Source organism: Lepisma saccharinum, chromosome 3 (assembly GCF_977018435.1).
Source record: "Lepisma saccharinum chromosome 3, izLepSacc3.1, whole genome shotgun sequence".
NCBI classification, from domain to species: domain Eukaryota; kingdom Metazoa; phylum Arthropoda; class Insecta; order Zygentoma; family Lepismatidae; genus Lepisma; species Lepisma saccharinum.
This window is the reverse complement of record NC_139231.1, coordinates 138,682,269-138,704,149: the sequence shown is the minus strand read 5'-3', so window position 1 is coordinate 138,704,149 and position 21,881 is coordinate 138,682,269. Positions and strand designations below refer to the sequence as shown.

Below are 21,881 nucleotides of genomic sequence, written 5' to 3'. Positions count from 1 at the left end.
TTGGGACCCCACTGCCTATTTTTAATTATAATGCCTTTTTTTGCCTTTTTCAATGAAATTTGACATTTTTTTAAAAAACAATGTGTATATGAATTATTTTTCTCCCAAAAAACGTTGTTGGCATTTATTTTTCTTCCGTTTATTATGTGAATAATTTTTGCCTTATTTAAGTAATATTGAACTCACGCATGTTTCAACATTGCTGAAGGAGAAAAGTGTGAGAAAAAAGTATTTCATGCTGAGTCAGGATATTGCCTTTCGGTTAACATTTCTTGTGCATGATTGACTGCTGAAGTGGACAGGTTGATTTCGAACACAAAGAAAATATTTCTGAAATCTCCCTCTCGAACCCGAAAATTTCAGGAAGTTGCGATTGAGCTTAGTTTACCTCAGCAACCAGTCTTGATGAGATAGGGAACCTGGATATCAACAGCTATATATTATGCTAACAACCTTCAAAAAATCAGTGAGGTGATCGATGCTCTTCCAGAAAATGAAGCGGCTTCAATTCGTGAAGTGAAAAAACTCCTGTGCTATTCAAGTTTACTTTTGCACATTATGGTGCATTGCCAGAGACAATTACAATTATAGCATCCATGAAAATCTTCGAGGAATCTATGCAGCAGATGATGGAAGTGCCAGGAGAAAAGGGGTCAGCTGTTGCGGAAAAGTGCTAACGGGTAGTGAGTGCAAATGAGGACTTGAAACAATTGAAAACAATTTGTGATATTCTAAAAGGTGAAAATGCTGTTACCAAAATGAGTCCAGCTACATTAGCTTGTTATATGTATGCTCCAATAACTTCTGTCGAAGTAGAAAGATCATTTTCTATTATGAAAAACATTCTCTCTGACAGACGACTATCAATGAATGTTGAGAACTTAAAAAACACCTTGTAGTTATGTGCAATCAAGACGGAGAAAATTGAAATGCTCTTCCCAATTTAGATTTTAACGGCAAAATTATATATAAAAGTAAGCGACTTCTAAATGTGCCTTTTTCGGTTTATTTTGCCTTTTTTTTCATTTTTAGTGCCTATTTACCACATTATAAATGCCTTTTTCCTGCCTATTTTAACAAAAATAAATGCCTGAACTTCCAGGCTCTAGTTATTACAATATATTGAATGTGATATCACGAAAAATGTATTCACTAATTTTGAGCACAATCAAATGTCAGATATTCATTATCACACTTTTTGTTTGATATTCAGGATATCCAGAATGGCATATCCATGGATCATATCTGAACCTTGTGGATATTCCTTGGAGATTTTTCCTGTATGAACTGTTTCTTCTGTAGCTACTATCAGATATTAGAGGGGGCAAATGCCCGCCCTACCCCTCATACACAATCCTGTGCTTTATCATGTACGTCAACAGAAATGAACTTGTATCAGAGTTCATGTAAATGATTGAAGAGAAACACACACACACTTAAAGATTTGTTGGCATGGTGCCAATTCTTGGGTAAATAATCAAGCCCTTGATATGATGCAATGTTGTGTCCTCATGTGAAGATATCAACAGTTTGAAGGTCAGCAGTTAGATAGTGAGAGAGTAGCAGAATTTATCTCGCATCTAATTTACACCTGCAGGAAAGGTTTATTTCTTTACAAACTACCAACACACCGTGTGGAGAAAAGTAAGAAAAAAATGTGCACGTATTATTACAGAACTTGTTCAGTGTTGCATTTTTTCATTTTCATTTCAGGAGGAGTCAAGCTTTTTCTGTAATTATTATATATCCAACTCGCATAATCCATCAATTTGGGGGCCTCCCCGATGGTGTAATGGTAGCGTCGTTGTCTTGTCATCAAAGGGTCCCAAGTTCAATGGCTGGTGGAGACACATGGTGGTTTGGATTCCACTTTAAACTGTAGGTCCAGTCCCAAGTAGCCTTGCTGTGCATAAAGTGGACTTAAAACACCAAATCAATCAATCAATAATCCATCATTTTCTTTAGTAAAACTAGAAGCCAGTCGTGGTCATTTCAGTTTCTAGCCAGAGCTGCTCGACTATCAAAATGAAATATTGAGGACCACACGTGGGTGTTAATTAAACTTGAATAGTAGAAATTATAATAATAATTAATATTATGGTTATTATTACCATACGATAATAATAACTATTGTAATTAATATAAATAAATCAATGCGATTCCATACTGCTACTACACCATCATTACCATCTCCTCCTCCTCGGGGAGACTTTTCTATTCCATCCACCAGATGAGTGAATATCCAGCACAACTGTTTTGTATTTTTTTTTTACATTTTACACAGTTTGTACTGAAATGCATAGATATTACATTTTGTTATTAACTTTTACACATCTCATTCAAGAAGAAAAACTAAAAATTTAAGTAAAACAAATATTATGGAGAAAAACTTATTTTCAAGAACGAATTAAATCACACTGAAAAATTTAAGTCACTAACAAATTGATAAAAGCTGAGGCTGTAAAGGGGCACTCGGCACACGTGGATGAGACACACAAGAAGGTGTAAGCACGCAGAGAAGTTTTAAAGTCCACTTTATGCACAGATAGGCTAATCGGAACTGGACCTAACAGTTTTAAAGTGCAATCTAAGCCAGTGTGCCTCCATCAAACATGGGATCGCTTGATTTTTGTAATTTTTTATCACCAGAAAAGCAGTTTGCGGATGTTGCTTATTGAATGTCAAATTTTTCCACCTCCTTTCTAACGAAGGGGTTTCATACCATACAGTGACTTCTTTAAGAAGACTTTACTGCCAGTACATTTTTTTTTTTTTTTTTTTTTTTTTTTTTTTTTTTTTTTTTTTTTTGCACAACCAAGATAGCATGATTATCTACAATAATGGCCACGGTGGCTCAGTCGGTAACGCATCTGACTACCATGCTAAAGGTCCCGGGTTCGATCCCCGGCCGGTTCAAATCCGGGAACTTTTCTAACGGTGGAAGCGGCCCCGGCGCTTACCCAGCGTCGAATAACATGGGTACCTGGGGGTTAAAGGCAGTCAGGGGCGTGATGCTGATCACATCACCCCCAGTCACGACCGGATCAAGAAAGTGTGGGGCGTTACCCCCACACCCTCCATACGCCTTCATGGCGTGGTGCTATGCACAGGGGAACACTTTACCTTTTTTTTTTTATCTACAATCACTGCAAACAAATGTGAGATAGGTCAAAAGTTGTCAAATTTTTATTTTCATTTTATTGATGATACAATCTTCTTCCATACTGTCCAACTCCACGTTGCAGATTCCTTAAGATCAGAGCAGTGGCATATTCTGAAAATTTCAACTGGTTTACCACAATAATTCTTATTTATTGTATAAATATTGTATAAAGTGCCGATATAAAATTTACCAATATTCTTCCAATCTGATATAAAATTCCAATTGCTTCATTGGCCTCCTTAATAAATGTACATTACCAATTAAACTAAGCTTTTGCAATTCAAAAGCAGCTCCATATTAAGACATTTACTTTATAAAAGTACACAATTAAAATTATATGTTTATATCCCTAAAAATTATAACAAAATGACACAAAATTGTGAGATATTTATAGATAGACATATCGGATTGGTAAAATTATCAGTAATATTACCAGTACACTGATATCCATATATTGGCCGATTAATCTGTCCCACCCATAATATATTTATTACATGCAGTGGCGTGCAGTGACATTTAAACTAGGGTACGCAACATGGGCCACCGAAATGGATTATGGGGGCCAGAACCCCCCCCCCTCCCTGCCCATCATGTTATTCAGAAAGTCAATTTTTTAATGAGAAATTTCTCATCCTTGTATCAATATGCAAATGTAACGAGGTAAAATATATGTATGATATTTTATATTCGCAAATATATTCTGATAGTAGCTACGTAAGAGTCCAACAATCCAACTGCGATTATTTCCTTCATGCAGTGCGATGAACATTGAACGGGAAGGAAATGGCATAATCATTTTCCGTCCTTTCAAATTTCATGTAATAAATTTGATAAATTTCAGTATCCTCTACTATTTCACAACACCTTTCGCAGAGGAAACCAACGAATAAGGCCAACAATAAAGTTTCACTGTTTTTATACTCAGTCAATCACTCTGTAGAGATATTTTTGCTTTTTCTCAAAAATCAAAATGCCTAATATACTGCTTACCATCCTTCACAACTCCTGCCTGAAACAATTCTTCCAACTGAGGAACAGACCTTCCATTTCGGATTATTTACACTTTTTTCGTAAATGCCGAAAATCCCTTCTCCAGAATGTCATCAATAACTCCCGGTCCCCCTATTTTATCACTTCACAGCACCGACAAACAATAGAGATCCTGTAATGTAAATAATATGAACGAAACACTCGCTGCAAATTTCACACAACAGAAGAAAGCAAAAGTCTACCTCCCACAGTACGTTGTGTCCGGTCCGCTATGCCCGAAAACCACGCGTTCTTGTGGACGAATGAATCGGAGTTGCCAGTCGACAAAGTATTTTGTAGAAGGGAGATAATTAAGGACAAGTAGAAAATACGTCAGCATACATCCCAGAACACTTCAAAAGCTAAACTACCGTACATCACTTTGCAATGTCTGGCGGGAGGGAGGGGGGCTCATTCGAATCCCATTGTAAGCATTGTGTTTCATTATGTTTTTCTTTTATCATTCATTCATATCATCGGGTCAACAATCAACACCCATGCTATGGAACTCAAAGGAAATGTATATCCCGAAAGGAGATAAACAGATACTCTCATACTCTGAGAATTGTGCGAAACTTGCAAATTGTTCACATATTTTCCCCTCGACACAGTGACAGTCCATTCTGGTCCTCACCTCCCTATACGAAAAAAAAAACTTGCTAGTGTAACTTTAACCTCACATAAATATTTTATAAGTGATAGTTTACGCGTATATTAAATATGATCTTCCACCACTACATATTCTTGCCCTCCTCTCTGATTCCTGTATCACTTTTTATAATGTATTTTTATTGCAACCCAACAATGATCTATCTACGCGTGGCTGCTAAATGCTAGTAAGCTAAGCATTCCAGAAAAAAATATATGTTGACTACTGTCAACACTGCATACGCTGTCAAAATCTTGGGTACCTTCGATGCTTAGAACCGGGAAAGAAGTGAGAGAGAGGGTAAGCGCGGGCAGACCCAAACACGTGGTCGGGGCTGATATGGGCCAATGGGGTTACCTTCCGAATTTCTAGGGTACCAAGCAGAAGAAACAGCGTCTTTCTGCGGAAATCGGCAGGAACGCGGATCGGGTGGGTACCGAAGTCACAATCGGGATCATTCAGGACTGCCTTCAGGAAGGCAGCAGCGTGTTCGTGCGGAAATCGGAATTTCTTGCAGTGGAACTGCTTTCGGAGCGATAATTGTTGAATTTTCATGTTCGGGGAAGACAAAAAAATGTTTATTTTTTCTTACTGTGTTGTGGGTACGCAGTGTGTACCTTGCATATCCCGAATGCACGCCGCTGATTACATGTATATTAATTAGATATAATATAAATAAGACACCAATGTAGGCATGCAATTAATACAAGAAAGAGATATCTAACAACTTCAAATTTTGCTCAATTTCGATGTATATGAAAAAGTTGGTTTACTAAAAACCAGATAGCATTGGAGAATATCACTGGATTAGGGTTAACAAGAATTTTCAAAGAGAAATGCAATCTCAAGCAACAACCAAACATCATCAATGGACTGGGAGAAGGAAAGAAAACGAAAGCAAATAAGAAAACAAAGAATGCAAAACCCAAAGTACTGATATTAAGTGACAGTCATGGAAGAAATTGTTCAAATCTTTTATCTGAGTATCTGCCAAACTGTGAGGTAAGTGAATTGTAAAACCAAGTGCAAAACTAAAAGATGTTTTAGATGATTGTAAGAAACTATGTTCAGACTTTACTAAGGAGGATAATATTGTGATAATTGGTGGTACAAATGACATAGCGTACAATGAATCAGAGGTGTATTTGCAGGAACTAAATACAAAACTTGCCATCCTGAAGAACACAAATGTGCATGTAATACAAATTCCTGTAAGACATGACCTCCCAGAATGATCAATAGTAAACAAGGAGATTAAGAAGACAAAGTGAAAACCTCATCAATGAAATAGACTATGCAAAGGTAATAAAAGCAAATAACAACAGAAAATTTCACCATGCATGGCTTACATTATAATGTAAACGGAAAAAGAAATTTGTGTCGGTCCATAGCTATAAGTATTGCAAGTAATCAGGGAAACTCATAATGTCTGAGTCAGTACAGAAACTGACTCCGTCATCATTACCATTTACACAATCTATACCACAATGCAATAGGAATTGTATTAGGTTACTTCACCTAAACATAAGATCTCTTAGAAATAAGTTAGAAATAATAATTGGGGGAAATAAAACACAGCATTTTAAGTATTAATGAACATTGGCTACGGGATGGAGAATTACAAATGTATGAGCCACCAGGTTTTAGGCTTATGACTGGTTATTGCAGATTGAGCATGAATCATGGAGGGTTATCATTATATGTCAATGAAAATTTAGATATTAGTTTATCAGTTTTAGATGTCAGTCAGTTTTGTGTAGAATGGTGTTTTGAAGTTGCTGCAGTACTATTACCATATTTAAGAATAATTGTCATCTCCATCTATCGAGCACCTGAAAGCAGTATAGATTTTTTTATTGAGCACTTACAAAACCTTATCTCACACCTTGATAAAGAATTTAGTAAACACAAAATAATAATTCTTGGAGATATCAATATTGATATCCAACATGCCAGTCCTAGGCAATTGTATAACTGAATATGTTAACATCACTCGACTATTATTGTGCAAATGATAAACCAACAAGACTAGACTCATGTTTAGACAACATTGTAACAAATCTAGGTAAATCTAGTTATGAAATTGGAATATTTAATATATTTTACTTATCAGATCATAAAGGCCTGTGGTTCAAAGTAAATACTGATATGCCTCTGAACAATACACATACCCAGATCAAGTCTGCTAGGTTAATTAATGATGACAGATTGAATACACTGAGAAACAAACTAAAATAAATTGATTTGTTTTACTTAATTAATTCTTGTGCAAATGTAGACAAGGCATTCGACAATTTTATCAACACTATTTCCAAAATATACAAAGACTGCTGCCCCAGAGTCCTTAAGAAAGAAACAATTAAGGCAAAATGAAAACAAAAGCACCTACGTGAATGGTATACTCCTCAAATAACTCAATTAAAAACACAACTCATGATGTATTATTATGGATATAAAAATAATAAGGTCAATAAGGCTAGATATCTGAAATTAAGAGCATTTATAAGTCAAAAATAAAAGAAGCCAAACTTGCCGCAAACGATCACTTCATTAATAATTCCAATAATAAATGTAAGGCAGCTTGGAATATTATTAAAACTGAGCTAGGCAAAGTGAAGTACAAACCAATTGAGAATAATTACCCCAGACGAATTTTGTGACTTCTTTCTTAAGTCTGGAAACTGTGGTCCCAAAAGGATCAGTGCTGCAAAAGATTGTATCCATGGCGATGTAAATGGTGTACCAATATCACATGACAATAGTAGTAATCTGCCTGGATTCAGACGGTATGAAGTTAAGCCAATGGATATTATTAAAGCAACACAAAAATTAAACAATTCAAAATCTGAGGATTTCTATGGTTTATCAAACTTTGTTATAAAAAGAATTATTGACATTATGCAGTACCCACTTACTACTATTATTAATTGTATGTTTGACAGTGGGTGTTTCCCTACACGTCTCAAAGTCTCAGTTGTTGTTCCAATACATAAAAAGGGAGATAAGTCCAATCCAAGTAATTACCGTCCAATATCACTTGTGCATATTCTATCAAAAATTATAGAACACTGCATACAAATTCAGCTAGATAAGTGTTTTTCAAATAATAATTTACTCACAAATGCTCAGTATGGTTTTAGAGCTCATTCATCTACCACAAAATCAAATGAAAGCATTGTCGCAACAGTACTGGATGCTTTTGAATCTCAACTTTCTGTGAGTGCAACGCTTATTGACTTAAGTAAGGCTTTTGATTTAGTTTCACAGCAAATGCTGATAAAAAAGGTACGCTCTTATGGTATCCTAGAAGCTGAACTCTCTCTCATAAAATCGTATGTATCAAATAGACAGCAGAGGGTCAGTATAAACAGTAAACAATAAGATCTCCTAAATATTGAAAGTGGAGTTACCCAAGGTTCTGTTCTTGGTCCTTTCCTTTTTAACATCTATGTAAATGATCTACCCAGCTTCATATCCCATAAAAGAGTTTTGTATGCAGACGATACTACTTTCCTCACAATTGGTAATAATAAATGCATACTTGAAGAACTGGACGAAGAAGTAGAAGAGAAGTCCACTTTCTGGTTTGAAACTAATCAATTGACTATTAATCAAAACAAAACGGAGAAAATAATCTTCACCCTAAATAAGGACATTGAATGTACCTCAGTAAAGCTTCTTGGTCTACATCTAGATTCAAAATTATCGTGGGATGTGCAAACAAACAAATTATGCCGCAAACTGGCCAGAGTCATCTTTTTATTAAATAAACTTAGATCCTGTGTAAGTGAAAATTTGTTGGTGCAATCTTATTATGCTTTTTTTCATAGCCATTTAACATACAGGGTTTTATTATGGGGTAACTCGTCAACTGCTGGCAATGTATTCATTTGGCAGAAAAAGGCAGTAAGAAATATGGCTGGAATATTCAACCAATCTGTTTCATGCAAACCTGACTGTTCCATGCCTATACATATTTAGCTGCATAATATTTATCAAAAAAAATATTCATAAATTCAACATAAGACACACTGTACGCAGACACAACACAAGATTCAGTTATAAGTTGGACACACCATCAACCAGGCTAAGCAAAGTACAAATAATTACAAACACATGGGAATAAAACTCTCCAACCAGCTGCCAGGGACAGCCCACTATGCACCTCTTGAAAAATTTAGAAAGGTTCTGCAAGACTGGCTAAGAGAAAAGGTTTTCTACTCAATAGATGAATTTATTCTGCACTCAAAAGATGATTTAAATTTCTAGAACTTTTAATATGCGCAATACTATTCCCTCCATACTCACCCTATGTATTTATTATATATGTAGGCTTGTTTATGCTATTCTTGTATTGAGTTTTATATTTAGATATATATGCTATTCTTGTATTATGTCTTATATTTGTATGTTTATACTATTTTTGTATTATGTTTTATATTTGTGCCAAGCAATATTGTAATGCTTATTGTAATGCTTAATGATGAATAACCATATTAATATTGATATTGATATCATTCTGAGAATATAACATATTGTGGCTTGGTGCGTATTACTCACTTTATAATATAAACAAAAATAGTGGGATTTTTTAAATCGAAATATGTAAAGGACTGTTTTTAAGTGTTTTTAAAGCAACCCCCTACCTAATCCTCATATTACACTTTACAACGCAGCCAGGGGCGGCCGCTCATAAGGACGATACGGACGCCGCACTGCCAAGTGTAATCACAAGTAAACAAACATTACTTTAACATTTATATATTATATTTTACATTGTCTGAATTACAAATATTCCGTTGCTTATAGATCGTTGGTTAGTCGGTTCTGTATTCATTCTTCCGCGACAATTGCGAAGTTTGCAGGCCACCGTGCGAGGGAATACGGAACTTCGAGAGAAATCTGGCAGGGCGGCGTCCTCCCACCTTACGAGACGTAGAGCATTTCCAGGTGCTGCCGCGAGGGGTAAGAGGCGAGGGAACTGGCGGAATAACACGCGCGGAATCTGTGGCTGGGAATGGGCTGGGAGGACGGAGGGTTTGTCGTCCGAAACCAACCCCCTAGGCAAAACTGGCCCTCTCTCCGGAGAACGGTAAACAATGAAGAGTTGCCAGAAGCAATGAAGTTAACGTAAGAAAGAAAATTACCAACCGTCGAAAGAAATCATTCTGTATTCCATAGAGCAATAAATAATGCAATTTCCAATGAGGAAAGAAAATATCGGTAACTGAAAAAGTACAGACAGGTGCTTGATATTTGTTATTTACCGTCGCTTTCTGCTACTTTTCGGTAATCACGACGATGAGGATAAGTGATAATTAAATGATGGAAGGGCACTCACAAAGAACACCCATGTCCAGGCCGGGATTCGAACCCAGGATCCATGGCTTTTTATAGCCACGGAAGTCAGCTAGAGCTTCGTGTTACTCACAAAATTAGATTTAATTACATGTTTTGATTAGCACGTTTTGAAAAAACCCTGATAGTGCGACAAAGTTTCACAATTTCTTTTCAAGCCGGCTGTTAAATAAATTAGAAACTAGTCATCTAAACTCACCAAGAGCCGCTACAGAAACCTGTGTACTACGAATTTTTGAAAATTTGGCAAAATTGTCTGGCAACCCCGAGGCAATAAAATGACTGCATGGGAAGACAATAGCATTGACACTTGTTGCAAAGAAAATACTCGATTCTCTTTGCTTGTTGTTTCTTCGTTTTCCATGGAAAAGTGAAGCTTTTTCGGTAGTGTGCTGTAGTTGTGCGTTTGTTGCGATGAGCTATGTGGAGAACTTGTTGGTGCGAAGTTTTTCTCCCAGAAGTCTAGATGAATAAAATAAACATAAAAAACCTAGGCCGGCCTAGACCGAATTTGAATCTAGAACAAGCATGTCTGAAGATGATTTCTGGTGAACAAGCATGTCTGAAGAAGATTTCTGGTAAGTTTGAAGTTTTTACTGTAGAGCTTGAGCTTCTGGTAACGCAGATATCACCTTTCCAGTGAAATATTTACTTTGTTGCCCTATTTCATATATCAATTAGTCATGTTGGACAGGAAACGTTTTTTGTGTAACATTTTTACTACAAATTTTCACATTCAATGCACGTAAATATTCGTCATTGTGCTTATCAATTTTCCCCTCTGTTAAGTTAAAAAACAAACAACTAAATCTGTTAGAACTCTATTTCTTCTTCCATCTTTCGTAATCTTTGCATTACTGTTAAATAATTATTAATTTATCATAATATGTGCAAACGTGCAAAGCATGATATTCGGTAAAGATGAATATATCAATTTCTTATCATGTTGGCTGTTATATACGAAATTAATCAATTAAACTCACATTACAAGTAGAGCAAATTTATGAGCTGTCGCCCCTCCACTTTGGTTCACCACGAGCCGCCACTGAACGCAGCATTATATTTTAGTGCTTAGAAGGAATTGTGAACCTGATGAAGGGGGCAGTTGTACCCTGAAACGTCGTTCTTCGACAATTGTATACTCACTTACATAAGTAGGTTTTTTAACTAATTTTATACTATTTTTAGTATTGTTTATATCATTCTGAGGAGCAAAATAATTTGTATCGAAGGCAGTGTGTTGTTTTTTAGGATGCTACTTGTGAACAAGAGGATCTTATTATGGATCATATATTGTATTTATGCAAGATTTTAATACTGTAACGCTTGACAAATTTTAACACTAAATACCTTGAAAGTCTATTGACCTTGTAGGTATGGGTATTTGGTCTTCGTTTATGTTTTATAATTTTTTTTGTTTTAGTTTTTATCTATGGTTGTAAACAACACAACACTTGGAGTAAGTGTGGCAGCCATACTTATGACTGCTGGTGTAACTCTTTGGTGGCAACGTCGTCGAATAAGGAAACCCACTAAATGGCGTGAAGTTGGGAAAATCTCTGAACTAGTTCTATACCCGTTGAAGTCTGGTAAAGGGTCTAAGGTCGATGAAGCTGAATGCACAAAAATTGGACTGAAATTTGGAAATTTGAGAGACAGGTTAGAACTGCAATTTAATTAGAAGCATATTTGATTATAATTTTCATGATGTGTGAACAAATAATAGCTTGAAATTTATGTTGCTTGCACACCTACACATAACATTTACAATTTCCATTCAGTTCCTGCTTAGAAAGTAGTTGATTTCAATAATAAACCCTCCCCCTTTTGTATCATATATCTTGAGAGGAGAATGATGGTTATGCAAATATCTTTTACAAAAATTAACACTAAAAGAGACATATCACAGCATAGGTGAAAATTGAACAACTTGAATAGTCTCAGATTTCAAGAAATGTTGTCCTTATGCAATAATTTGAGTGGTGAATAGGTATCAAATAATTTGACTGTTAACTTGAAAATACAACTGTAAACCATGTTGCACACAGTTGATATTTTATAGATCTTTCCATCGTCCATATGTTATATTTATTTTACTTATCTCTAGTAGTTTCAGAGTAATTGGCAGCTAATAGATAGTTTAAATTATTGCAAAATATCACATATCTTGTTGGTTGTTACTTAGTATTTCTTTAAGTTTGTGGGACCCAGGTTCGATACCCGGTGGAGTCACATAGTGGTTGAGATCCTACTTTAGACTGTAGGTCCAGTCCCAATTAGCCTTACTGTGCATAAAGTGTACTTAAAGCAGCAACTCAAACTTGCATATTGGGGTGGAGTGGTTAGCACAGCACTCTTCGATGACAGGGGTCCCCGGTTTGAATCGTGGCCTGGGCATGGATGTTTTTTGTGAGTATCTCTTCATCAATTTCATCATATCCCCACTTATCCTCATCTTCGCGATGAAGTAAGCAAGTCAAATAAACCAATCAATTTATTGCATATTTGTATGTTTATCACTCTCTGAGCCTCCCCGATGGCGCAGTGTTAGCATTGTCTGCTTGTAATCAAGGGGTCCCGGGTTTGATTCCTGGTGGAGGCACATAGTGGTTTGGATCTCACTTTAAACTGTAGGTTTTGTCCCAATTACCCTTACTGTGCATAAAGTGGACTTAAAACACCACCTCATTCATTCAATCAATCACAGTCTCTGAGTTGTGAATCTTTCATGTTGGTGCAGCAACTCCAGTACAATTTAGATTTGCAGCTTTTAAAGTATCTGAAATGTAGAGAGGCCCTATGATGCCAGGTAGATACTCATTGAGGTAAATGAAAACTGCCTTGGTTAGCATATTTTGTAGGGATGGGCTGATATGAAATTTTGGCCAATACCGATAAAGTACCGATATAAAATTTACAGATACCGATAACCGATATTCTACCGATTTGATATAAAATTAGAAATGGTCCTTGAAAAACCTGAAATGTTCATTGATCTCCTTAATAAATGTGTGTTTCGAGGTGACTGCAGTGCAAAAGAACTTAAATATTTAGACATTTACTTTTTTAGAAAGTAGGGCATGGAGATTATCCCTAAAAATTACAACAAAATGACAGAATTTTGCAGTAAATTATAAGATATTTATCGATATATCGGATATGTAAAATAATCGGTAATTTTACCCATACACCGATATGCCTATATAGGCAGATACCAATTGAGTACCGATTAATCGGTCCCATCCCTAATATTTAGTGTTTTTCTAACATGGAAGCAAGGCTTAATCGTGTTACCATAAAATGAAATGTATGTCATCTATAAAAAACTTTCTGGCTGTGTCAAAATTTACTGCCACCACTTGACTTACTACATTATTTCAGGTATTTCCTTGTATATGATGAAGATAAATGCAACATTTTGTCAGGTAAAAAGTTTCCTGATGTGGTGTTAATAACAACTGAATCCAAGAGCAAGGATGTTTATGTTTTGAATGCTCCTGAAATGCCTCCACTCACAGTGAATATAAATGAACTGGGGAAAGAGGTGAAATGCAAGTAAGTCTATTATTATTATTCCAAGTGCACATAGTAGAAAATATAGTATTAATCCTTAAAGTAATTTTCATTCTGTTCATTACAGTGCAATATTTTCAGAATCATTCCACTAACTCTGTCACATAAACATTCATAAAATAAATTATTGAGAATACTGCTGTGAGAATGGAATATGAAAGAAGCTGTTTAATTTGATATTTCACATTTCAACAGCATGGAGTTAATTTTAAACTACATTCCATACCAATACTCCAATACCTGAGTTATTTATGTACTGAGTAAAGGGTTGGATATCTATATCTGCCCAAGAAGGAGCTGTTTTCAGAAGTTTCATTGTAACAAAACCTATTAGTTTGAGAGGCCATTACTAGTATGTGTCCATATTTTGCATTCTGTACAGATGTTATGTTGAACAGGAAAACATTCCTCAGAAGGTAAGGTAGTATAGTTCATGCCCAGTGTACCATATATAGCACATTCCATACTTATGTTCTTAGTGCACAAAATGAAAACATTTTTTTATTTATTTACTAAATTATTCATTTCTAAATTAGAGGCTGGGTGAAACATGGAGACACTCTATGCAGGTAAATGGCTGGAAATATTTCAAGCTGTACCCCCTGGGAATCAATGCTGGGTCTCCATATAGCAGTCGGACCATGAAACAAATATAGCCACATAACAGAAATTAAATAAGACTATATTATGTAGAAACACATAAGAAATTATATATTTTGGAAATAGTTGAGCACCTATTTACTGTTATTGGACAACAGAATTTTTACATTGTACGAGGGAGAGTCAAATGAAAACCTTCATCTGTGTCTTGCTTGTTTTTTTTAAGTAGTAGGTTTCTGCATATTGAGTTGCACAAGTTTGCTGCATTTTAGCATAGACCCATTGCTGACATTTATAGTGCTTGCATATTCAAGAAGAAGAATATTTGGAATCTGTGTTCAGTCACTTATGAGCCACCGCGATTGTCTTTCCACCCATCCGCATGCAGACTGAGGCCATTGTCAAACTTCCTCCTGTATTTGTAAACTTCCTGTGGTAAGCATGCATAGACACATTGTTTTTTCATTTGCTGCAGAATGTTATAGCAGTAATGTAGCAACGGGTGGGTGACCGCCCAGGGCCTCGCGTCCCATGGGGTTGATACGAAAAATGTAATAAATATAAGTGAGAAAAATAGATGGAAAAGGCTAATTTTTGTGGATAATAAAATTAAAACATTCTGTTCTAATCTTACTATAAATTCTAGTTAAACGTTATAATTTGAATGAATGTGTCAAATCAGAGGTGTAACATATAGGCAGGCAGACCTAAGCCTAAGGGGTCTGGAAAAAAGTAAAAATTATTGTCGTATTTCTTATGTGAAAGAAACATTTACACAACAATTGACGATAACTTGCTTGGACATTTTTATTAATCTATTCTTTTCTTGAATAAAAATCAGTTTATCTTGCCTTTTCTTCTTTCTTTCGACCTTGCAATCCCGATTTTAATATGTTAACAATAAAACACCTCCAACTGCAAGGTGTGAGACATTTAAATGCTTGCGTTGTTTTCAACTCAATGTCAAAAACATCCTTAATTACCTCGGCAAATTCTACAACAGCTTCCGGTGTTATCTGTACCCTGTTTCGTACTCTTCAAAATTGAAACTTACAAAGAACTCCTGGAAGCTAGTGTAGAGTACTATGATTCAGGCCAAATTTAGCGGGCTCGGTAATCTTACTGTTGAATGTGAAAGGGTAAGATCTAATGATGTTGTGAAGTAAGAATGTCATTTGCAGCCAAGAACTTCTGGGTAAGAAGTCAAGGGGGCAGGGGAAGGGATAAGTTAAGTATTTGTATTTTCTTCTTTTGAGTACACAAATGTCAAAGAAATATAAGTTGTAATCTACAACTGGTAAAACTGGATCCACAAGTTAGTCACTCGTATGAAAATTTGCAGGTAGAGGTTCGATTTGTATAATTATTAATGTAAGTGTAGCCCCAATTAGTCATTCAAAGTAATTACTTACATTTCTTGGAAGAATCTGACTACGTAGGGGACCTAAATTTGTTTCTTGCAGCCGCGTGCCTGATGATTTTATTATGCTGCTGCATCAAATATTTAATACTACAAGAACATTTCAGACGTATACAACAAAAACGAGATTCACAATTATCATCTAAGTCTTGAAATTCAAAATTAACTGGCACAATTAATGTGCAACAAAGTGAAAATGGCTATATATTTTTTAAAAGTCAAATTAACTGTACCAATTGACTCTACCAAAGATTCCACCCTTGCGGCAAATTACTATTGTTTTAAGATTTGTTGATATTGAAATCAATGGTGTGGAGAAGCCAGCCTCATAGCTAGATATTTTGGCGGCTGCAGGATTGTGGTTTAGCCTTCCCCCTTCTCCTTGCTCTACCGACAACTTATGTGCATCCTTTGATATTTTCTTCTCGTGCCATGGTTTGTGATATTTACATTCCTCAAATTTTGAAATGAGGAAACAAAGAGAAACTCATTAAAATTAATATATGTTATATTAAAAAATTCTTAGTTTGCATTTCTGATTTTTTTTTAAAAAAAGTTTAGCATATTTAAGGATATTTCGGGATATCTTTATAAGGTACTACATATTACTACTACTTTGGTTAAAGAAAATTCCAGCAGTGTGTTACAAGACTACCTCTGCCAAGTGTAAATTTCTCCCTTGCATGCTATTATATATCCTTTTTCGTCACTAGTTTATTATTATTATTTAAATGTGACAATCTGCTGGTGTATCCTGAAGATTTTGTACCGATTAAAATTGAGATTTAAAGAAACGGATGGGGGCCTCGCGATATGTTGCTATTAAACTGAGTTTCAGGCTTCCAGAGAGCAAGAAACCACTCTTCCTCGCTTGTGCAAGTGTATGCAGGAGGCGCCATCTTTAAATTGACAACAATGGTGTTGTGAAGCTCACTTTTTCAGAGTTGCAGCCTTGAGGTCATTTTGTAAATAACAGTTGATACCTCATGTAAATTTGAGCTGTTTACAGTCTGTCCTATCATTCTTGTCCGACTTTTAAGGTTTTCGTTTGACTCTCCCTCGTATTTATGGAAATTAATCAAATCAGTTTACATTGTTTTTTTGTCTTCTTCAGTGTTTGGGGAGGTACTGTGGAAGTGTTTGATTGTGGTGAGCCTGCTGCTGAATGGCTGTCTAAATACATCTTCCAGGAGAGCAAAGGCCTGAGGCTGGGTTGTTCTAAAAGTGAAATTCCTCGAACATACAAAAAACAATACTCCAAAGCACACGCTAAGTACACTTGGAATGATGTGGTAATTATGTTTTAATATTGATTATAATTATTTGTCATCTAATTAGAGGTTGTAGTCATATTTTTTCACATTGAATAATCATCTTATTGAGGAATTCAGACTGGATGCTCGAAGAATAAGACAATTAGTTTTTGTCAAGAGATATAAGTCGAGAGTGTCTTTATTAGTCAAGTTTTGTTTAAATATAAATGTAACTTATGCTTACTTCAAAACTTGTCAGTGTTCTTGAAACTTGTCATAGAGAAAATAAATACAAACTTTCATGCAAAATAGTTACAACACTGTTTCAATCAGTGGCATAGCGGCTGCTCCCGCAATGCGGGAGGGCCCCGGAGTGTAGGGGCCCCGCAATGTTTTCTCTGCGCTCCTGAAATTTTATATAATTTCAGAAATTTAACACTGTCGGTAATTTTTTTAAAATACGAAATAGACAAAATGTAGGTCAGCAATGACAAAATTTGAACTTGGAATTCACTGAGGTGAGCACTAAATAGAAACGTCCGATCGGAGAACTTAGAATATGTATCAACAGAGTTACTGTAATTTACGAGTCAGTGGACACCACAAATAACTTCACGACTGTTCTATTTATTTATTTATTTTCATGTGGAAGGTGGTCGAGTAGGCTCCCAGGAACATTTCATAAGACAATGTCTGTGATAATAAGCAGGGGCATACTGGCTCGATCAAAGGGGCCCTGGCAACTTAACCTGTAGGCCCTCAGAAATGCCGTATTAATTTACTTACTCGCAGATCGCCTAAATAGGAAAAAAAAAATCCCTCATCTCACACCTTTATAGATATACCGTGTGGTGGAATCTTTTAGAGTATAAATTGTCTGCAGTTATGAATCCAGTAGGAAGATAAATGCCACACAAACAAGAACACTTGGTAATTCATGAACTTTTACCACTAATATTATTTTTGTGTGTGGTATTTAAAATTAAATTCTTCCCACCAAATGTTTTCAAAGGGGGCCCATGCCTTTTCATATTCAAATAAGAACACACATATTTCCAACATACTCCACAGTTCACACCTATTAAATGTGTGAGATTATTTTCGATTTTTAGCTGTAGTGTAGTGTGACAAGGTAGTTCAATTTTCTTTTAATTGTTAAACACTTCAAAGGGGTGTAGCTAACTGCATTGTATGTCTGTTACCCTCTGACGTCATCGATGATACATATACGTTGTAGTATTTTCGATATAGTATATATATATATATATATATATATATATATATTTTTACCAAGGGGGCCCCAATATTTTAGTTGCAGGGGGGGCCCCAGGGCACTAAGCTACGCCACTGGTTTCAATACATGCACATTAATACAGACATTCTTCTGCATAAACTCTCGTGTTACTTACCATGCTAAGGCACTCATTGGGCTTTTGATTGGTCACATTTATCCTAAGATGTGCGTGTTCACATGCTGGACCAATCAGATGTCTTCTTTCCATTTAATATGAAATGTACGAGGCAAGCAAGGAATGAAACATTATCAAAGTATCTTTCACACCTTACCATTGCATTATTGGTGTGAGATAGTTAAGATTTATGATTTCCCTGTTTTTTTAGCATCATGTTTCATTGGACTGAGGAGATTCAGGGTCTTGGGCTTATTTTGAGTTGATCATGCTTTCTTTCTTCAACCAATGAACAAATGTGGGTGCTTCGTAATAATACCCAAAAAATGGTGTAAATATCTCTTACAGTTTTCATGTTACAAGCAATAAAAGTTTGCATTTCACAATTTTGAAGCACTCTGTAATGTATTATTTCCATTCTACAGAGTGTGTGAGGAAATTTTGAAGCAAAATTAACAAAAGCGAATAAAAAAAATGTAATGTATTTTTCTTACTTTTACAGGGCATTTATTCAGAAGTAACAAGCTATTTGCTGGTTTGTGAATCATCTGTTAATGACTTGAATGAGCGTCTGGAGAATAAAGTTATCCCAGGCAATTTTAGACCAAATATTGTGGTTAAAGGTACCATGCCATATGAGGAAGACAGTTGGGATTGGATCAAGATAGGAAATGCGATTTTCAGAAATGTGAAGCCGTGTGCAAGGTAATATTTTTGTCCTTAGAGTGAAGTGTTACAATGTTCTTTGTGTATTCCTGAAATGTATAATCTCAGAAATTCAGCAGATAGTAATGCTTACGTGCAAAAATTCCATTTAAGATACCGATGATGTGGGTCGAAAATGACAGTTTGAACTGGAAATTCTTTGAGCACTGAATAGAAAGGATCACTCTTGTTTGTTGCCTGCATCAGTAAGAGTCAGCTCTATTGTATGAGCCAACAGGCACCATAGATAACTTCACAACTGAGTGTTTATTATTATTATTTAATATGTCAGCAGGTGATCAAGTGCATCCCTTGCTTAACTGCTTGGCTGCGAGAGGTTGCATTTATACGCGAGGAGGCAGAATCGTTAGTGCTCTATTGCTCTTCAGCAAATTATGCACAGGCCAAATAGGTAAGGGGTGAACAAGTCGAGCCAGATTAGGACAACTAAACACTAATACTTCCATGCTAATGTCATCACTGTACTTGCTCTGGTCTGTCGGCTGTCACATCGCAGCGCCGTGTGGTACATTGATGGTGTCTACATTGGGCACTACCCAACCTCCACATGGACACACTTCATACCACATAAAACCCACTGCTTGCCTTAGTTGCTCTCTTAAGACTTTCCCCAGTGACCTTCCGTCACCCGGGAGCTGGCTGGCATTTTTGATGATATAGCATCTTATTTCCAGCTCGTGACAATATCATGAGGCAATGTTTGTGGTAATAAGTAGGAGTGTACTGGTACAGCCAGAAGAACCCAAACAACTCGACATGTGTGTCTTATCTGAAATATGAATAAACTTACTTGTTCACAGATGGCCATTGAAACTGGAACAAAACTCATCTTATACTTCTAAACACCTTTTAGAAAATTGTCCACACTTATGAATCAGATAGTAAAATTCAGTTGGTCATCCAGTCTGTCTTTTATTGCCATCCAATAAACAATCAAGTTAGTAATTCAAGAACTTTCACCACCAATGCTATTTTTACGTGTGATATTTAAAACATAACTTCCCAACAAATATTTTCATATGAGCCCCAAGCCTTTTGATACTCGAATAAGAGCTAAGATAAATTTGCTACATTGTTCACATCTGTTACTTGTTACAGAAAATATGTATTTGAATAGAAAATTATAGACACCAGCTTGGTAGTAACTCTCAGAGAATTTGAACAGTGTGTGTTTATTTCATTACATTTTAATTTTGTTGTGTATCTTCTTAGGTGTTTGTTTACTACAATTGATCCTGTAAATGGGATTAAGGACCCAAACAGAGAGCCTCTGGAGACATTGAAGACGTAAGTACTCACTGCATTGAAGTATGTGTATCTACAGAGCATTTTTTTACTGACATATGCATACTGCTTAACAACTACATTTCTGGATGAGACACATAAACAGTGGTGACGATATGATGAAATTGATGAATGGACACTCACAAACATCCATGCCCAGGACAGGATTCGAACCCGGGACCCCTGGCGTCATAGTGCAATGTGCTAACCACTCTGCCACGGGGGCTGGCAATCCTTTCATGATTCTACTTGATGATCACAAAATCATAATTAATTCTACAAATTTGTAAGTTCAAAAATGTATTCCAGTGTGTAGTTGAGGTGAATTTTGATATACTAAAAACTGAATGAATGTTTGTTACTTATTGCAAGCTTGAAAACTTTTTTTGTAGGGGGCTTCAGACTTCTTAAGATATATTTACACAGCATAAAATTAACCCTGAACTAGGAAATGAGTATTATGATCATTGCTGAAAATTTTAAAGACCAAGAAGCTGATTTTGCTTTGTATGAGTTTGAGTCATGCACTGTATGCACAGAAAGGCTAATTGGGACAACCTACAGTTTAAAGTGGAATCCGAACTACTGTACCATGTGCCTCCACTGGATATCAAACCTAGAACCCCTTGATTACAAGGCGACGATGTTGCACCATCAAGGAGGCCAATTTATACTGTGTGGCAGTATAATGACATTTTACAACACATTCTGTCACAAAAAGTATGTAATTATTTTAATTGCAATTGTCAAATATTTTAAGTAAAATGAATCTATGTGCTTGAGTTGGCAGGTTGCATTTATATCTGACTCCGCCTGCAAGTATCACAAACACCTTTTGAAGGCACTGAATAATATATTTCCAGGTATCGTCAGATCACAGATCCTGAGGCTCGAAAGGCAGATGGCAATTCTCCTCTCATGGGCATTCACCTGGGTCTGCATTCAACCGGTACCATCAAAGTAGGAGATTCAGTACATATTGGTGAAAAATGAACTGCAAGTAGAATATAAATATCTCCAAAATGCATCAACTGCTCCAAGTATATTTCCAGTCTGCCACCTTGAAACGCTTGGACCAGATGTCGCCAAGTTCCTTTCATCAAGAGAAATTATAGCTGTGAGATAGTGAAGGAACAATTTCCTGTCTTAAAAGTTCACCAAGGAAGAATTATGTACTTCAAGAGTTACGAGAAATATCTTTTGTCTTTTTTTATGTAAGTGGTGCATCCAAATTTTAATACAGTTTAAATTTAATGGGCTTAATTTACAGTGAACTGTGTAGCTGTTCCTCTTCAACATACAGTTAAATATAGGATAAGATCTCCTGACTTGCGCTTTTTGCTTTCAATTTTGTTTGGAATCATGTTGAAAGTCAAAGTCTTTGTATTATTTTCAATAAATAATGATCCAGAACCTA

The 21,881-nt window shown here is 35.9% G+C and overlaps 1 protein-coding gene across 2 annotated transcripts in view; it reads left to right on the top strand.

Annotated features, from left to right (window-relative positions):
* The window catches only part of LOC145985449 (mitochondrial amidoxime-reducing component 1-like), a 27,521-nt gene extending 5,640 nt beyond the window's left edge, over positions 1-21,881 (top strand). The window contains exons 1-7 of one of the 2 annotated variants that reach the window (XM_083119508.1): positions 1,509-1,644; positions 11,623-11,858; positions 13,581-13,754; positions 16,907-17,084; positions 18,957-19,159; positions 20,393-20,467; positions 21,328-21,881. In XM_083119508.1, the coding sequence (XP_082975634.1) occupies positions 11,632-11,858; positions 13,581-13,754; positions 16,907-17,084; positions 18,957-19,159; positions 20,393-20,467; positions 21,328-21,457 (987 nt within the window). In that variant the 5' untranslated portion in view covers positions 1,509-1,644; positions 11,623-11,631 and the 3' untranslated portion in view covers positions 21,458-21,881. Of the gene's footprint in view, positions 1-1,508; positions 1,645-11,622; positions 11,859-13,580; positions 13,755-16,906; positions 17,085-18,956; positions 19,160-20,392; positions 20,468-21,327 lie in introns of those variants that run through there. The other variant, XM_083119509.1, reaches the window with a different exon arrangement.